We start from the raw sequence: 17,866 nt of genomic DNA, 5'->3' as shown, positions 1-17,866 counted from the left end.
AGCCCTATATATATACATAAGTAAATACCTTTAAACCTTTGCAACTCATTGACCACTTTAGAGAGAGAGAGAGAGAGAGAGAGAGAGAGAGAGAGAGAGAGAGAGCTTTGATATTTAGTTGCCATAAAGTAGAGGCCTAATTTTAGCAAAATAAATTATTTTGTCCATAGGATTTTCTTTGGAACCTCTATTTATAGATGGTAGTAGATGTTAGGCTATAAAAAAAAATTACATTAAAAGATAAAATACACTAATGACATAATATGAACTAATAAAATCTCATCTTAAAAAAAAGAAATATGTGAATTATATATCAAGAATTACATGAAATATGCATTAGAATTTTTCGGACATAAAATAAGCCCACACATAATCACTAATTGATCTGATTAATATATGAAATTGATCTCTTTTAGCCAATTTATTTGGCTTGAGCTCAGTATGAATAATTTGGCACATATAACTAAGACCCATTAAATTTAACTCACAAAATGATAAAACATTTTTTTGTCGGGCTTCTTGGAACGGGGGTATCTACCCGTTGTCACTTCAAAATTAAGGAACAGTTGGCGGCGTAACTAATCCCTCGGCAGAATCTAGCGAGGTCACACTTGCTTTGCCCCACTAAAGAGCCGAGCCATAGTAGAGGGGATTCAAAACTAGAATGAGGGGTTTCCAACAATTATCGCTCACCAATCACGCTAAGCCTCAGTGAGTCACAAGGAGTTAGTTTCATAGCCCTTTAAAAAAAGATTCGTGATCTTTCATCTTTGAATCAATAAAACTGAATTTAAAATTTAAAATCTGCTAAAAACATGCTAACGAAGTAAAGGCTAAGAATATCACATTTGGATTTCCCCCATCCCTTTCTCCATCCCCCGACAGCCTGATGGCCTAGACTATGCTTTATAACTTCTTTGAGGACACCGTTTATATCTTCATCAACGGTCAAGACACACGGTCGCATAGAATCCGAACCACGTTAATCATCTCAAAATCTGCACCTTTTATCCATAAACATCTCCAAGTCAGCTCCGAACGATTTTGAACGCGTGGCTCCTCTCTTGGCATCGACGAAAGAAAGTCCCATTCGTCATCCGTGAGAGAAAAAATCCTCCGTTTTAAACTTTAAACGAAGAAAGATCTCCTTTTACCTCCATGGCTTCATCGTCGGCCTCAGTGTCAAGAATTTTGCAGAAGAATTGCAGAGTTGGTAATGGATTTTATAGGCAAGGGCATTCTTTATTTGCGAGGCGGCTTCAAACTCAGTACAGTTTGTACTCTTTCTGTTATTTTTTGGCCTCTGTAATTTTTTTTTTGTGATAAAAAGATTTGAAATTAATTTGAGGTTTCTTGTTTAGATTGGAAAATAGTTTTGGAAAACGAGTGGACGATGGCCGGTAGAGAAGGAGCTCAGAGTGCTGGCATTAGTTCCCTGAAAGCTGTTTCTGTTGTTCCAATCACAAAGTATGAAAGAAAGTTGCTTGTTTTGAACTTTGAAGTGTTTCTTTGAGTGATAATCTTCAAGTTGGAGGCTTCCATGTCTTCTTTTTTCTGTGTACTCACTTGTATACATGCTAAAATGAACTGCAATGGGGTGATGCTCCTAATTTCTTCGCATACTGCTTTTGGAGTGTTAGAACATGTATACTAACCTTCTTGATTAATATTGGACCTTAGAATTTGAGTAATTTTTTTTTTTTCGGTATTCGCTTGCATAAATTCTAGAATAAACTTTTTTGGGGGATGATCATGAATGTTTTTACAAAATTGAGCTTTTGTAATGTTTGAGCAATGTAAAATTGCTTTCTTGATTATTATTGGACTCTAGGATTTTAGTTTTTTTTTAATTATTAATTTTGGTGTTCGCTGTATAAATGATGGAAGGAACTTCTATGGGGTGACGATACTGAGGTTTTGTTTGGGACAATTTTTTTATGCTTCTTAAAGCATCTTTCTAGTACAAAACTGCTTTAGGAAGTAGCAAGAAAGCTGCCCCAAACGAAGCCTAAGTTGCATGATTGAGCTTTTGGAATGCTAGAATCATGATGATCCTCAATTATTTAAATAATTCAACTATTGAAATGTTAGAATAATGTAAAATAGCTTTTTTGGTTATTATATTTGAGTTTTTTCTCCATATTCACTTGAATAAATTATAGAATGAACTTCCATATGGCGATGATCCAGATTATTTACATTATTGAACTTTCAAAACACTTGAACGATGTTAAATAGTCTTTGAGGTGATTATTAGACCCACCCTAGGATTTGAGTTAACAGTTCCGAGTACATCTTGTTTCCTGCATTAGTACAAGGAAAGTGACTATGGGTTAGTTTCTTACTAAATTTGTTTATGTAGGAGCCTAAAGTTATCGTGTAAAGCTGAAGCAAACGTCTCTGGTGATTTTCCTAACCATGCTCCTGCTGGAATGAGCCAATATGAGAGAATTGTTGAGCTGCTTACTACTCTCTTTCCAGTTTGGGTGTGATTGAACATACTCATCTCACTTTATACCCATCTTTCAGTTTTCTGTTATATGAATATAGATGACTTGCATCAATAAGCAAACTTTTACAGGTAATTTTAGGAACTATTATTGGTATATTCAAGCCAGTTGCAGTAAGTGTGTATAGTCATACTTTATTTAATTGAGCAGTTTCATTTTTGCCTTTCATCCCTTTATGCAAATTTTCTGTTGACTAATTTCTTTTGCATGGTTTCGCCTAAGGTTACTTGGTTGGAAACAGACCTTTTCACGTTTGGATTGGGCTTCCTCATGCTTTCAATGGGTCTGACTTTGACTTTTGAGGATTTCAGAAGATGCATGCGAAACCCATGGACTGTATGATTTTTAAAATTGCAAATCTTGGGATATTGGCAATATTTTAATTGTTTGACATTCTTGCTATCTTCCTTTGCACAGGTTGGTGTGGGATTTCTAGCACAGTATTTAATCAAACCCATACTAGGCTTTGTCATTGCAATGGTATAGAGATCTGTTAGCCCGAGCAAGCTTGTATTCTTCGCATTTTTCGCATCATTTCTTAAGAACTGCTTTTGAAGTTTAATTTGCTCAGATTCAGAAAATGTTACTAGGTTCTCCTCTGTACTTGGCTTACACTAGATGATGTAACACATCAAGTGGATCTTAGCAAGCACGACCTTCATGTCCAAGGGTTAATATGCTGAAGTTAGTGCAAAGGAGAACTATTGTTGTTGCATTTGAATTGAAGAATAATTTAGTGAGCTTTGGTTGAAGCTTGGTGGTTTTGATACCTGGGTTAGAGATTTGGTTGTTAGAGTTAACTAGAATTATTTACTATCATATAAATATTAGAGCAGGTGTCTTATATTTATATTAGGAATTTTCCGTTACTATTATTGTAATATATTCTCAATATTGATGATACTTTCTTTTATTATGTTTTCATTTATTACTCTATTCTATTTCCCATATATAGGCATTCTTGTATCAATATATTATTCAATTTAATAAGGAGCATTGCATTTATAGCTTTTCTATCATTAATAGCCGAAAATCACCATAATTATTTGTTGAGAATTGTATTATCTTCTTATATTTTTATCTTTTTGTTTTCATATATAAGTGCTTTGTGTTATTCCTCTCATATTCCCTCAAGCTGTACATTTCATTCCATGGCTCTTGGCCTCTCCTGCAAGGGAAATCCTATCTGATTCTAAACTTTTGATTTTCTCTTATGCAAAGGAAAACCTAGCTGATTCTAAGCTCTTGGTTTTTTCTTTCTCCACTAATTCTAATTTCACCCATTACCAAACTTAGGAACCCTTCTCTACCACTTGGTCTCACCCTAAACTATTCTTAGTCGCGTCCACATAAATATCCAATCTTCACAAAACCCCCCCAAGCTTACATCTCTCTCAGCTCCTACATAATCCTTCACTGCCCCTAAGCCCAATTACTTCACAATCATCTTTTCCAATATCCTTACAAACCATCTCAAGAGAACTTGTCTCATCCAAAACACTGCCACACCCTCCACCACATTAAGTTGTATATAAGTGGTGTAACTTGAAATCCGCGTAGGAACGGACCCAATGAAAAAATACAACTTTATTTTGCTAGTTCAAGATGATGGAAATCAGTACAGACGTTTTTTAGATTGTTATTGTCACAATTGTATTTTTTCTAGTAAAGGATTCAAGGATTAATACGATATATCTCCTAATGTAAATCTTGATCTTAATTGGAAAGTACTTGATTGTGTTGTTGAACTATTTTAGTTTGTTTCATTTCCATTTAGTGAGAAAAGTGTAGGTGTAAGTACTTTTATGCTAATACACTGGAAATCCCTCCAACTACTTGAGGTATTTCAATGTCTAATATTATACACTCCATTGTCATGATAAATATTACATAGTTTGACTAGATGAAGTTGTCACTAGGATTTATATAATGTTGTCCCCTTTTACATATCTATCAGTTATCTTAAATAAATTATTAATCTGTTACCATAGTTCTGAGTTCAATTGAAAATTTTAAGTTATATTGAAAGCTTATTTTATTGCAGTAATGTTGATCGCTGAAAGATGGCAGCTTGTTTCTAGTTGGTCTGATATTAAAATGTCTTTGCAACTGTCCTTTAGACGAGATTCACTTGATGATATGATACTTAGGCTTCGTTTAGGACTATTTTTTTACTGCTTCTTAAAGTAGATTTTTAGTACAAAAATTAAAATTATTATACTAAAAAACAGCTTTAAGAAGCAGTAAGAAAGCCGTCCCAAACAAAGCCTTAAGAAGTGATAACTAACTTATGCTCCAACTTTTATAAAACACTTCACAAATGGTGAAATATCAATGAATGATTTTGTTTGATGGGACTACTTGAAATTGATCCATATCCTCTTTGTGCATGCTCCATCATGTCTTATTGGTTTCTATTTTTTATATTTATAAGTAATAAATGTTGAAGGAGCATACCATGCCTATGATATTTTTTACCATGGAAATGTAAAAAAATGAACTTACCAATCTGCTTGATATTTGAGAGTACTAGACGGATTGCTTTAGTGATATTCCTTGAGCATTGGCTGTGGCACAAGGAATATATATGACTTGATACTTCTGATTTTTAGTCTCTCAAGTTGTCTGCTCCTCTTGCAACCGGTCTCATCTTGGTGTCATGCTGCCCCGGTGGCCAAGCCTCTAACGTGGCAACTTACATATCAAAAGGAAATGTTGCACTCTCAGTTCTCATGACAACGTAAGTATTTATTATAGTTCATGCTACCGTTATTAGAAATGATCTTTCTTTATTAGATTGAAACGAGAAATTGACTTTTAACATAACACAATGTAGAAAAAAAATTCATGTAGTCAACCCCACATAGTGGGACAAATACTTGATGTTGTTGTTGTTGTAGGTTTATATCTTGTGTGATACAAGATTCCGACAAATAATTGGTATTCCATTTTTTATTGTGAAAAAAATGTCATTTAATTGGTAAAGAAAAGTAATACTATATTGTTTTTGAGTGATTGTTAATTGCGAAAAGAAATGATATATAGATTAGATTATTGTAGACATTATTTAGCTTTGAGAAATATGATTTCACCAAAAAATATATTATTTGCAACAAACATGCATGAAATTAAATAATAGTTTAATTTGTCTAAAACGTAATTGCTATTAGACATGTAAGGGTGAATGCATGATAAACAGCTTGCAATATTACTGGCAACTGTTAGAAAATTGTCTTCATAGGTGAAGTTAAAAGAAAGGCTTGAAAGAGAGGAAGAAAATGTGAAGGAAATAATAAGGAGAGATAATTAGAGAGCGTGAAATGAGAGTTGTTGGGATAGATTTAAAGAGAGGGACTGAAAGAGGTATTGTGAGAAGGAGAGGGAGTTAAGGGATTGGAACGGGTTAATATAGGGAGGGAGGAGAAGGGATGCAACATTTAGGATTGCAAAGGTGGCAAAAAAATTCATTGTTGAAAGCCTTAGTCCCCAATGTTTGAACGATTAGGGCCCACAAAAGAATTTGATGCAAGTACTGCTAGTCACCCGGTCATCAGGCTATTAGGGGTGGTACACAAGCACCAATCATTAGGTGATTGTTTCCTTTTAATTTTTCTTAAAGAATTTATGTACATTATAGTATTTATATATAGGATCCTTAAGAAAAATTTTGCCCAAGAATGAAATGAGTACTTGCTTTTCCACTCTTGTGGTAACTAGTGAAACCCTGTAGATGTGATCTATAATCTCTTATAGTATTGCTTTTTCTATTTTCCTTAGGTTTTGTTTGTAATGACTTTTTTTATTGCTTCTTGAAGCAGCTTTTTAGTATAAAAATTTTAATTTTTGTACTAAAAAACGGTTTTAAGAAGCATGAAGAAAGCTGTCCCAAACGAAGCCTTAATTTTTTCTTGCATGGATGACATAATAATTTCCTACGTGGATTTCTAACGCAACACTCTTTCCTTTTGAATGTGCAGCTGTTCAACCATTGGTGCTATTGTTATGACACCACTCCTTACAAAGGTCCTTGCTGGTCAACTTGTTCCTGTTGATGCAGCGGTAATGATACGTGGATTTGTATTCTTTCATATTTACTTTGGTGGGATCTCATATGATCTTTATGCCAAGTTTTGTTTTATACCTGAATGCGTACATTTCTCTCTTCAGGGTTTGGCTATTAGTACTTTTCAGGTGGTTTTAGTGCCAACAGTTGTTGGAGGTAAGTGAAAAGTATTTTGAATATTTGACAAATGTTGGTATAGGTTTTTTCTATTTTGTTTTGGATGGAAAAGTATTTGTTTATTTGGTTTTTGACATGTCTAATTGTTATTATTTTTATTTTTTGTTGCAGTGCTAGCACATGAGTACTTTCCTAAGTTTACGGAGCGCATAATCACAATTACACCTTTGATTGGAGTCATACTTACTACATTGCTTTGTGCAAGCCCAGTAAGCTGGTCATTATGTACTCTAGTAAAGAATGTGTTAGATGTATATTAGATCAAGCTAACTGTTATTAGCTACATAAATTATGTTGAAATAATAATTTCAATCTCACACTTAAAATGAATTTAAATCTTTAATTTTTAGAACTTTTTTTAAATTGCAAGCAACCAGATGAGCCCCTTAAGGTTTCATTTGGGACGTCTTTCTTTCTGCTTCTTAAAACAACTTTTTAGTAAAAAATTAAAAAATTTTGTACTAGAAAGCTACTTTAAGAAGCAAAAAGAAAGCCGTCCCAAACAAAGGCTAAAGCAGCATCAACTCATTTTAACGAGCACTAAATCCAAAAGTTTTTTAACGTGGAGTTAGAATCTTGACTTGAAGAAGCTCTTTGTTTTCTCTTAATTGTTTTTGTAAAATTGTTGTTTTCCTTGCTTGTAAAGATTGGACAAGTTTCAGAAGTGCTCAAGTCCCAAGGGGCACAACTTATAGTTCCTGTAGCTCTCCTACATGCTGCTGCATTTGCTCTTGGCTATTGGCTTTCTAGGTTATCAACTTTTGGTGAATCTACTTCTCGTACCATTTCCATAGAATGTGGGATGCAGGTAATGTTTTCTCTAGAACTCTTCAAAGTTACGGAAAGAAGTTATAATTGATTTTAGTACTTGAGATATGAATTTATGCATATGATGTTAGTTCATGAAGCCTAACAACTTTGAAGTACCTCAAGTATTTCTTAGGACAAATTATATCACCTTCAGCGTCCAGATTTGCCAAGGATGTTACTCACATTGTGTTTTACCTTGCATATGCAATTTAAAAGGTTTCTGGCTCTTCCATATCTAACGATGGGAGAGTTTTACTTGACATCTTCTATAAAACAAAATGTTTTGTTCATGCCTATCCTTCACATGCTGTTAAAATATCTTATAGCTGATCTTCACAAATCATTTTGATTAAATTCATGCATCTAGTTTCATCCAATGAAGTAATAGGATTTTATGGCAGCATGATTTCCTTAAGTATAGAGAAAGAGGCATATTTAAATCAATGCCGTTAGTACTTTTCAGGCTATCTAATCTCCTTTGAGCATTTTTATTTATAGCTCCAAACTTATCCTATGAGAGACTCTTAACGAACTTTTTAAAATGCTTTGGTTTGTTCATGTCATTCTGCCATTGATTCACTGAATACTATACATTTAGTTAGGGGTGCCAATATTTGATCTGGCTCGAAGCCGACACGAAAATTTCGGGTTTGGATTGATCTGAACCCGAACCAGTTCGGGTTGGGGTTTTTGACCTGTTTCGAAAAACGTTGGGTTCGGGTTAAACCAGGAACCTGGAAATGACCCGGAATGACCCATCTGCTTGGTCTGCCCGCTCTGCCCGCGTGCATCGAGCTGCTGCCGCACCTGACGCGCATCACATCGCTTGCTCGCCCTGTCGCGCTACTCGCAAATTGACACCTCTAATTTAGTTGAAGGCTCTCAACATACAGGCTAACTTAAGTTTCACAGGAGATCATTGTAATTATTCCCTTTCATTGTTACTATTCTTCAATTTGAATTGTATTCTCAACTAAACCTAACCTCCCAGGGAAACCTGTTGCTGAGGTGTGAGATATCAGTTCATCCATATCTTCAAACTCGATAAATCTTCCAAATAATCAAAATTAGGTACATCAAAATTGCTTCTCTTATCTGTTTAATTCCTTTCTGCAGAGCTCGGCGCTAGGCTTTCTGCTTGCCCAAAAGCACTTCACCAATCATTTGGTAGCTGTACCTTCAGCTGTCAGTGTTGTGTGTATGGCAGTATGTTTTCTATTTTTTGTTTTTAATTAGAAAACCATTGAGCTGCTTCAATTTTTTTTTCTCTTCATTAAAGATGGACAAGGTGTACAGAATCACTGAATATTTGAAAAAATGAATTCTGGGTCCTCATAACTTAAGCATCTTTATATTTAAAAGGTCTAACTTAGGCCTCTTTCTTTTGGCAGCTCGGTGGAAGCGCCCTTGCCGTTTTCTGGAGGAACATGCCTATTTCAGTCAATGACAAGGATGACTTCAAGGAATGAATCAGTAGCTGAGTTACATGACCATATCCTACTTTCTTGTCTTATTTGAAGGGGTTTGCTGCTATTTAATTAGATGAGTTTGATTAGTTTAGTTTGCCAGTATGAAACTTAGATTTTTCTTAGCGGGTAGCTTTTAGTTAATTAGGAGAAGAGCACCCTGTGAATGGTGATATTCTTGTGCTGGAGCTTAGTTCTTTACTTTGAGCTATTTGTGAAGAAGTTTTGAAGTGACAATATTTGCTGCAGATGATTTTGGAATAAGGTGGGATGAATAACTCTATTGATGAGTTTTGAAGCATAACTTAGGCTTGTTTTTGGTTTTTCTTATGCTTGGTTTATTTCAAAAGAAGTCTGACATTCAATTCAATTATGTGAGCTAAAACGGTTCCATTTAGCTAGACTAGGAGGGGATTGATTTCCGGATTTACTCACTTCACAAGGTCTATTCAGGACTAGTGCAGGAGCATTTAGCTAGACTAGGAGGGGATTGATTTCCGGATTTACTCCTTCACAAGGTCTATTCAGGACTAGTGCAGGAGCTAGCTAAGTCGATTTAACATGAGTATTATGAACAGTATAAAAAGAACAAGAATATCAAGCCTTTATCTCACTATATGGGGTCGGCTGAATTAATCTTTTTTTATTTATTTATTGTCCTATTAAGAGTTAAATTCATATTTAAATCTAATAAAGAAATATCATTTTCAATACTTTCTAACCAATTCTTTTTATGTCTACCTCTAGCTTTTAACATAGCTCATATCTACTACATTTACTCTCCTAACCAGGTCTTTGAAACTCCGAAGAGAAATTCCACATGTTCGTTTTTTATTGGAGTCCGGACGTAGAGCTACATCCGGAGTCCACACAGAATAATTTCTCCTTCAACTAGAGCACGAGTAATTGTTTTTGTTTTTTTTGTGATTTGATAAAATGTGCTAGTGGTACATCATCGTCGTCACTAATATCAATAATATAAGGGTTTGCAGTAGAAGTGAAAGCAGGATAAAGAGTGATTCAAGTGCTTTCATCTATGATATCAGCATAAGGGGGCATTAGGAGGATCTGCGGTCAAGGGGGTTTGAATTTGGACATTATGGGCTGCTGAAGTTGATGGTGGGACTTTGTCAGATCTTCCATTTTCTCAATTTTATACGTAGGAAGATGTTCCGACAGAGTCTTCACATAGCAACTTTAAGTTCCAAGTGTCTGGGTTCCTTTTACCTATTTCCTCATGAGTAGCTCCTCGGTGGGAATGGAAAATCTGCACAGTTGTGTGTGGGATCCTTCAATCCGCCCGCTCGATGTTGTGCTTTTTTTAGGCGAAGGAGTTTTAACGGATTAGGTTCCGGGATAAATTTTGGAAGGCAGATGGGTTTGTAGATAAGACACTAACCAGAGATTTCGCCCTCATTTTGCAAGGACTTTATGATATGAGTTCTGGTTTCCTATAGGCGCAAGCCCCTATAGTTAATTACCCCTCCCGATAACGGAAGAGAACTTTCGATTAAGGCTAGTCGTCAATCAGATACGTATATCTGGCATATAGTAGCAGCATGGGTAATGGATATTGGAAGTTTGAAGGTTTGATGTTTGGAAATTTGAATGATTGATATTTGAAAATTTGAAGGTTTTGATGTTTAAAATAGAAATTTCACCATCTTTCACTTAAAGCAGATAGTGTGGGAATAGATGGTGGACCCGATCAAGATCCCATGATTCTGTCGTCCCGGGCCATTGTGGTCCCTGGTCTACTTAGTCAGAGGAGATAGTCGACCCAACCTGATAGAAGGATCCTTGTCAGCAGTCATGGGTTGCTTCGTCCAAGGGTACCTTGTAGACCTGGGTTGGATGTTTGTCTAAGGGGACAAATTTAAATCCACCTTAGTTAACAGAGGACTTCGTGCCCTATTAATCATATCCTATTGATTCATATCTCAAGGATTTGATGCCATTAAGGAGCGTATTGGCTCTGGCCATAACCGGTATCTCGTGGTGCCATTTGACAGCAAAATCTCTCGATTCAGAGGGCCCCGGGTCATAACCGTTTATCCTACGGTGCCATTTGACGGCAAAACCGCCGGTTAGAGGACACGTACCACGTCCTTATTGGCAGGAGATTGTTTGCGAATGGATCATATTGATATTTTCGACTAAGCATTTGACTCTTTGTGAGCTAGAGTAAACTTTAATTTGTCCACCCCGGCAAACTGTTGCGGAGGGTGGATGGATTTTGCTTTAAGTGATTGATAGATTTCAATTTTATATATTTTTGGGATTTTGAGATTTTGTGGATATTTGAGTAGAATTTGAAGATATTTGTAAACCCCTCCGGTTGAGATCTCGTTCAACATGGCCATCATCGAGGTGTTCGGGGTCTCTTTCATTTAAAAATGTTTATGAACCTTGTCGACCCTATCAACTTGCTGATAGGGGATCGGGTTTCATAGGCTTTATGCCTTTGTTAGTGAATTCATATTATTATAGGCCTTGAAAGTCTAATATGAATGTATTAAAATAAATATCATGGTCGCCACGTCCACATATTTGATTATTGGTTCGAACCCTGTCGACTCCTATTAATCCGTATAGAAGGATCATGTTCGAACTTGAATTCACTTATCGACCCGCGTAGCATCCCTAGACGTCACATGTATACCAACAATACGCTCGTCGAGGCCCATGTGGGTGTTTGGGGGCATTTTATAATTTTGCTATGTCTACTCTTTTTTACCTGCTTAGGAGGATCAGATTCAAATTTAATAACCCGCGCAGCATCCCTAAACGTCACGTATGTACCAATAACATGCTCGCCGGGGCCCATGCGGATTTTATAATTGCTTTTACCCCTTTTATTGTACCTATGTGTATACAAATTACGGTGCACGTGTGAGAGTACTTTGAAAATACTTGTAGACGCCTTCTGTCCGCTTGCATAGAAGTTGCGGATCCGGTGGCGTGGCATAGCAGCTTCTCAATAGAGTTGTTCGTTGCTTCGTATAGGTAGACTGTCGTGTACCACTTGTTGCTTTCTGCAGGTGGATCGTAGTGTACTAACGAGTCTCCTGCTTTAAATCTGTGGACACTTGAATCCACTGTAGTTCTTCCATATTTATTTGTAGATATTATACTATGTATATGACGAGTTTCCTACAGTGACTCATAGGAGCTTGTACTTGTTGTTGTCCTTTGGTATTTTGCTTGTGGTTAATACACTGAGAGCGAAATCGGTCCTCCCCAAAATATCGTAGATATTTACATTTGAATTGTGATGTATCATCCAGTGTTTGCTTATGGATAACATGTGGTACATGTAACGGGTCTTCCACAACCCTGGAGACATTTACAATTTATTACCCAACTGGTTGTTGATCAATTATCTTTCTCTTTACAATGGATCCGTGTACTTGTCTTCCCCTGGGTGGTTGTGATCTCCATCATCTATCATTTGTTGTCATTTATGTGTATGCTGCTAAGTGTATCTTAGATCTTCAACTGCTACCCATAAGAAATTTGAATTTTGCTACGACTAGTTTCTTATAGTCACCTGTAAACAGCACTACAAATGTATACATGCACTTACAGGGGGACCCATTATTCTTGCAATGTATTCATTATTGCTAATCACAAAAGGTAGTATGTCTTCTCACATGACTACTATGTAGATTAACGTTGAACTCTATCTTTGAGAGCATTATTCAATGCACATTTAGTATTTCTATTTATATAAGGTGGTAATTGTTGTCGACCGTATGAATACCCCTAGTATTCATTGCATATTCTTCAAATCATTATGCTCATAGTGTATTAGCCTTCTTTGCTTGCAGAAGTTTGATGTACTTGCTTGTGCTTCAATATTTCACTTGAATGTATTTGGATATATCACATAATTGTCTTCATTACATATCAAGTCCTACTTGAAGAAGAGAAGATCATATATGCTTATGTATTGCTCTTCAATATTCATTGGTATCCCTTCAATTTGGTCCCCACTTGCAAGAAGCTTGTTGTGCTTATTGCGTATATGATTCTTCTTCTTGAAGGAGATAGGTACATCCACTTGCCTGATTGATCCATGAGTGAGTTGTTCACTTATCACTTATTCATTATTTGATGACTCAAATCTATTTTATAATCGATTTGAGTATGATTTAGTTCATTTAATGTTAAGTTTGAATCCACAAATCTTGTCCAAGTCCAAGTCCATGTCTGACGAAGCTTCAATATGAATCCTCTATTCATTTGAGTTTGAGTCCAAGCACATCCTTTGTATTTATTCACTTGGGTCCAAGACTTATTGTTTGATTCAAGTTTGATTTTAAACTCATTTCTATTTAGAAATGAGTTCCATGCTGTCTCATAAAGCTCAAGCCTTGCCTTCTATGGTCCAACTCAAGTCCTTACTTGAGTTCAAATATGTTCAAGTCCAAATCAAATTTGAGTCTTTGTTGAAGTTCAAATGAGAGTCCAAGTTCATGTACATTTCAATTAGAATTGAATTCATTTGAAATTTGAGTTCACTTAAGTTCATTTGATTTAAGTCCATAAGTCCCAAATTGTTCCAAGTTCTTGTCTTTATTTCAGACAAAATTTCAGCAGCCTCCCGCCGTCTCCCTCGTTTAGGGGAAAAACCAAGAGGCCGCCTACCCGCCACGTCAACAAAGACGTGCACGGTTGGTGTTGGTGAGACACCGCGACGGTGATTTTTGTTTTTCATCCACCACGCCAACAAAGGCGTGCATGGGATTTTAAAAGCATTTTTTGAAAAAAAGCAGTTTTTGATGGTACCCGTTTTAAAAAAGACAGTTTGCTTTCCACTCGCTCGGGGGTACTTATGAGCGACCCCGCCTCGCCGTAGGTGCCGCACCGGGGTCCCATCCCACCACGCGCAACAAATGCGTGCATGGGCAGTTTTCCGGTCCGCCACGAACATTGAAGTAGGGTTTTTAGGTGATTATCCGCCTCATCGTAGGCGCCACACCGGGGTCCCATCCCACCACGCGCAACAAAGGCGTGCATGAGCGGTTTTCCGGTCCGCCGCAAACTTCGAGAGCGAGAATCTGAGTTTAGGGTGTTTCGTACCTTCGCGGGGTTGACGGTGATGTCGGCACGTAGTTCGAGGCATAACATGAGGCATTTATATTAATTATAATTAAAATTAAGTAATTACAATTAGTTAAATTTTTTTTTTAATTAATCACTTTAATTAATTAATTATTAAAATAATAATACTACTAATAATAAAAATAAAAATCCCTCCCCCCTTAACTCCTCTCTGCTCACGGGAACAAGCAGCAGAAGCGCGTGAAAGGGGGGAGGGGGACGCTACCTTCCACAGCGAGCGAGCTCTAGTCGTTGCTTCCGATCAGAATGTCAGAAAATTCAGATCCGACAGGGAAGGAAGGTCGACGATGGAGCGAAGTCGATCGGCCACAGAGGAGGCTGAGAAGTGACTCCACAGCAAGCGGGCTCTGCTCTTGCTTCCGATCAGAATGTCGGAATTTCCAATCCGACAGAGAAGGGACGAGGCCGGCGGAGATGGGAATGGGTCGTGCGAGAGGAGCTCCGAACAGGAGTTCGGTTGGAGGCGTCGGGATCGGAGTGGTGTTTTGCTTGGGTCGGTGAAGATGGATCGGACAGAGACGAGAGGGAGGAGGTCGGGAGAGGACCTCGTGGATTTCGGGAGGAGAAGCCGAGAAAAACCAGTTGAGCCCAGCTCTCATTTCTGTCTCCTTTTAACGACGAGAATAAGACGACGATCGAGGAGAGTGCGGGAATAACGGAGAAGTAACCGAGCGGGGTCGAATGCACAGGATTTATGCAGGATTTCTGGAGGGCCTCGACGGGATTTGCGGACAGGTATGATTTTGATTAATTTTTTTTTGTTTCATTGTTCAGAGGTCAACATTGTGGTTGTGATTTCACAATAACCTCACAAACAAATTAAATTACCTATCTGAGTATAATGTGTGAGGAAGCATGTGTACCTATCCATCCTGAAGATCATCAAATATTTTAGACACCTCTATATCGTTATAAAAAAAGTGACCGCCCCAACGAAGAAAACAATGTCTTACATTCATATCTACGGGTGATTGGACTGACATGTGCTCTATAAATCAAATATGCATATAATTAAGTGAAACATTAGCCACAAAAAAAATCAAATGAACTGGTAATCAAAGAGAATTGTGGATGCTGTTTGTACTCACAAATAACAAATGTACAAATCCATTTATATAGCCTAATGACTTGGATCTAGCAAACTTTTTGGCAGTCACATCAAACTGTCTAACCAAGAAATCCTTAATGACCGTTGCCTAGTTGTAAGATGAGAACTCATCTGGATTGCCTGCAACAGTAATGATCCTTCTCGGGATTCTAAAGTTGTGAAATGGAAACAAATTAGACAACAAAAATATTATAAATTTATTTATAACAAGGGAAAGTGTAGTCGACTGAGTGATATGCATCTCATGTTTAACATTGGCTGAGGATTTTCCTGATATTGCCTCACTTTTTAACTTGAATTCAGCTCCTCAGTTTGGCAATCCTATAATCATAGCCACATGATCTGTAGTGAAAGCTAGCTCATGCCCTTTGATGATAAAGCATTGCTTTGACATATCCCATGATGATAGCAGCATGTATATGACAGGAATATTCTGTTGAAATGCAGGGATCTCCAAGAATTGATATAACTTTATTTTCTTTAATTTCTCTTTAAATTCTTTGCAAAAAGTTTGTACCATATAATCACAGATAAGTCTGAAGGTTGATGTTTTGCAACGAGAAGTAATCTTTGGAACATACATCTACAAAATAGTCAGCATTACACAGCAACAAAATTTCTCAAATACACATCTCTGAAAAAGCTTAAATACACAGCAATACACAACAAAATCCAGCTAAATAAATAGCAATACACATCAATACACAGCAGTACACAACAATATCCAGCTAAATACACAGTAAATACACAGCAATACACAACATTATACAGCTAAATATGCAATAATACACAACAATACACTATAATACACAACAATACTTAGCTAAATATACAACAATACCCAACAATATATAGTAGTACATAGAAATACATAGCAATACACGAAAACACAACAATACATAGCAGCACACAACAATATACAGTGACTTTAGAAAGAAAAATAACATTTCCCACAAAATTTTAAAAAGAGTAAAAAGGCTTTCAAATGAACAATACACAACTTTGAAAAAACATAATTTTTTTTTCAAATGAACAAATACAATAATGTCTGGTTGCCATAAAGCTTGTATCATGAAAATATACAGCCATACACAGTGACTTAAGAGAGAGAAAAAAATATTTCCCACAAAATTCCTCAAATACACAGTTGTAAAATGCTTAAAAAGTTTTCTAGTAAATAATTATAAGAATGTCTGGTTGCCATAAAGCTTCTATCTTCGCAATACACAGCAATACCCAGTAATACCCAGCAATACCCTGCAATGCCAAGTTTCTATTAAGCTAAAAGTACAATTTTGACATAAATTTTACATAAATCCTAAACCTAACAACTCTTTTAGATAAATCATTTATAGAGTAAATAGCTTCGTCATTTCAATATATCCAGTGATGTAGAACTACTCTGGAGATAAATCTGACCTTAACTTCTGCATGAAAGAATAGTGTTTGAACTGAGAGCAGAAAAGTAACACTATAAAAATTTTAAACTCCAACTGCTGACACTTTTGATTTGCCGGAAGACGGTGAAAGGTTCGACATCCAGATGTATCAGTGTCTCAGCTAGAAGACTCTAGCCTTCTGCAAAGATGAAGAGCTGCTTTAATTGAGAGTGGAGAGCTAGAAGACTCGATGCAGGAACCAAAGGTGAAATGTCAGAATGCCGTGATTTTTAGTTTACACATATTTTAAAGTTTTCACGGATCGGGTTATTCACTTCTGGACCAGTGGGCCGGGTTGGGTTGTCAGGCCACACGAGTTCTCATTTTATTGGAGTCCGGATGTAAAGGTATATCTGGAGTTTGCACAGAATAATGACGATGAATTTTTCATGTCTACTCCCAACATAGGAATAATATGTCGTATGAAGGGTAAGGTAGATAGAGTTAAGATTGTGATCAAAACACCCTTTGCACTAGGTGAGATACAGAGAAGAGGTAACCAAAGACCAAAGAATCAGCCTAAGGAAAAAATTGTTGTATGCATCGCTGTTGCACTGCTACTAGATCAATCTCTATCCTATTGGCCCTCTCGACTATCTCGACCCAACCCAACCGGGACGGATCTCATCACGTTGAGTTGCGACCGATAATCCCATGATCTAGCTTTGGAATTTGTTTTTCAGACTTTTCTTCCAATACACAGACATACAAAAAAACACAGAGCTACCATAAACATCCAAATATACCGAAAAACTCATCCAAAATTTTTCTTTCATTTTCATCAAAATAATTATATATATTATAGTGCATGACTACTAATAGAAAGTACAGAACAGAACGTAAAAATAGCCATGACCGTACACAAAAAAATCAAAAGTACAAAAATGCCTAATCTCAGATCAGATCCAGAACGGCTAGTCCAAAATCTCTTTCCCTTTCCCATAACCTAAAAACCAAGAAGATAACCACAATGAGCTAACAGCTCAGCAAGACCACACTAGCCGATCTAAATTCTTAGATACTCTCATATCAAAATACTCACAAAAAAAGCTTTAAAATAGTTTATTCAAATAGCTAAACATAATTCAGATACTCATATAGAAATCAGAATATTAGACAGTTCAGAGATTCATACGGAACAAAAATCAAACAGAATATAGATATTA

At 36.6% G+C, this 17,866-nt stretch overlaps 1 protein-coding gene across 2 annotated transcripts; it reads left to right on the top strand.

The window, feature by feature from the left end:
* The first annotated feature begins 1,020 nt into the window (after window positions 1-1,020).
* On the top strand, window positions 1,021-9,352 carry LOC110096323 (probable sodium/metabolite cotransporter BASS2, chloroplastic). Of its 2 annotated transcripts, XM_020822205.2 has the most exons (13): window positions 1,023-1,273; window positions 1,362-1,467; window positions 2,363-2,486; window positions 2,582-2,623; window positions 2,733-2,846; window positions 2,928-2,990; window positions 5,123-5,250; window positions 6,488-6,569; window positions 6,678-6,729; window positions 6,862-6,959; window positions 7,397-7,558; window positions 8,677-8,766; window positions 8,952-9,352. In XM_020822205.2, exons 1-13 carry the CDS (start codon window positions 1,159-1,161, stop codon window positions 9,027-9,029), a joined length of 1,254 nt encoding a protein of 417 aa, XP_020677864.1. In that variant the 5' UTR covers window positions 1,023-1,158; the 3' UTR covers window positions 9,030-9,352. The 2 variants fall into 2 exon arrangements, with proteins under 2 accessions (XP_020677866.1, XP_020677864.1); XM_020822207.2 differs by lacking the exon at window positions 8,677-8,766 and having other exon boundaries at window positions 1,021-1,273.
* Window positions 9,353-17,866: the final 8,514 nt, after the last annotated feature.

Source organism: Dendrobium catenatum, unplaced genomic scaffold, assembly GCF_001605985.2.
Source record: "Dendrobium catenatum unplaced genomic scaffold, ASM160598v2 fragScaff_scaffold_107, whole genome shotgun sequence".
Lineage (NCBI taxonomy): Eukaryota > Viridiplantae > Streptophyta > Magnoliopsida > Asparagales > Orchidaceae > Dendrobium > Dendrobium catenatum.
Note: the sequence above shows the minus strand (reverse complement) of the source record. Positions and strands in the feature narration are given on the sequence as shown.

What these genes read in the sequence shown, in the direction of transcription:
- LOC110096323 (XM_020822205.2), top strand. Translation starts at nt 1,159, where the DNA reads ATGGCTTCATCGTCGGCCTCAGTGTCAAGAATTTTGCAGAAGAATTGC. An exon ending in TTGTTCCTGTTGATGCAGCG is followed by an intron (nt 6,570 to 6,677) that starts GTAATGATACGT and finishes TTCTCTCTTCAG; the next exon opens with GGTTTGGCTATTAGTACTTT. An exon ending in CATTGCTTTGTGCAAGCCCA is followed by an intron (nt 6,960 to 7,396) that starts GTAAGCTGGTCA and finishes TTGCTTGTAAAG; the next exon opens with ATTGGACAAGTTTCAGAAGT.